This window comes from Habropoda laboriosa, unplaced genomic scaffold (genome assembly GCF_001263275.1).
Source record: "Habropoda laboriosa isolate 0110345459 unplaced genomic scaffold, ASM126327v1 scaffold119, whole genome shotgun sequence".
Lineage (NCBI taxonomy): Eukaryota > Metazoa > Arthropoda > Insecta > Hymenoptera > Apidae > Habropoda > Habropoda laboriosa.
In genome coordinates, this window is record NW_017100225.1 from 361,078 (window position 1) to 361,937 (window position 860).

The 860-nt window shown below is 26.7% G+C and overlaps 1 protein-coding gene across 1 annotated transcript in view; it reads right to left on the bottom strand.

Annotated features, from left to right (window-relative positions):
• LOC108571151 (kidney mitochondrial carrier protein 1) overlaps nt 1–860 on the bottom strand; it is a 3,240-nt gene that overhangs the window by 1,426 nt on the left and 954 nt on the right. Inside the window, exons 4-5 of the mRNA XM_017933130.1 lie at nt 561–840; nt 357–475 (exon numbers count right to left, since the gene is read on the bottom strand). Coding sequence (XP_017788619.1) covers nt 357–475; nt 561–840 — 399 coding nt within the window. The remainder of the gene's footprint in view (nt 1–356; nt 476–560; nt 841–860) is intronic.

Below are 860 nucleotides of genomic sequence, written 5' to 3' on the forward strand. Positions count from 1 at the left end.
TCATTCTAAAAAATAAAATACAATAAAAATTATTGTGAAATAAAATTAATATTTAATTTTTTGTTTAGATATACTCACATGACATCACATACTGTAAAAAAGCATATAAAATTTGTTTACATTAAAGATATTATTGAACATTTGTTAATAGTATAGCAAATCAATAATAGTACAATAAATCTGTTATATAATAAGTAAGAACAGCCCGGATAAGGGTTAATTCATAATGTCAATATTTGCATTACACAAAACAAGATGAATTTATATATGCTTTAAAAAACAATGAATACAGTTAATAATACTTATGTTTATGATAGTATAAATCAACATTGTGAAAAAGAATATAATTTACTTACACAAAATGATTACTAACACTGTCTCCCAGTAAAGTTATAAATTTCTTTTTACTGTAATCATATATAGGTAATTCCACAGCTGCAATAATTGCTGCCCTTTGAGCAGTAGGTCCTACACCCTGTATATAAAATTATTAAGGTAAAATTGAATGTAAAACAATTTAGTTTAAAAATCTTAATAGGATTTATAACCATTTCACATACCCTCCATAATCCACAAATACCTTCATGTTGGTATACATCTTGAAAACAACCAAACAATGATAAATTTGAGTTACTACCAGTTACTTGCATACGAACTTTTACTACATCAGTGGGATTAGCTATAGCACTTGAAATAGCACCAGCTACTGCAGCACATACAACATTTATAACAACCAAGTCATCTGTTTTCCATTTATCCATGGCTGCTTTCTTCAAAGAATAGTAGGTACCAAATTTTATAGTTCCATAAGTAGCTTGTCTTAAAATAGCTGAGCTGATTCTATATAAAGAAAATATTTG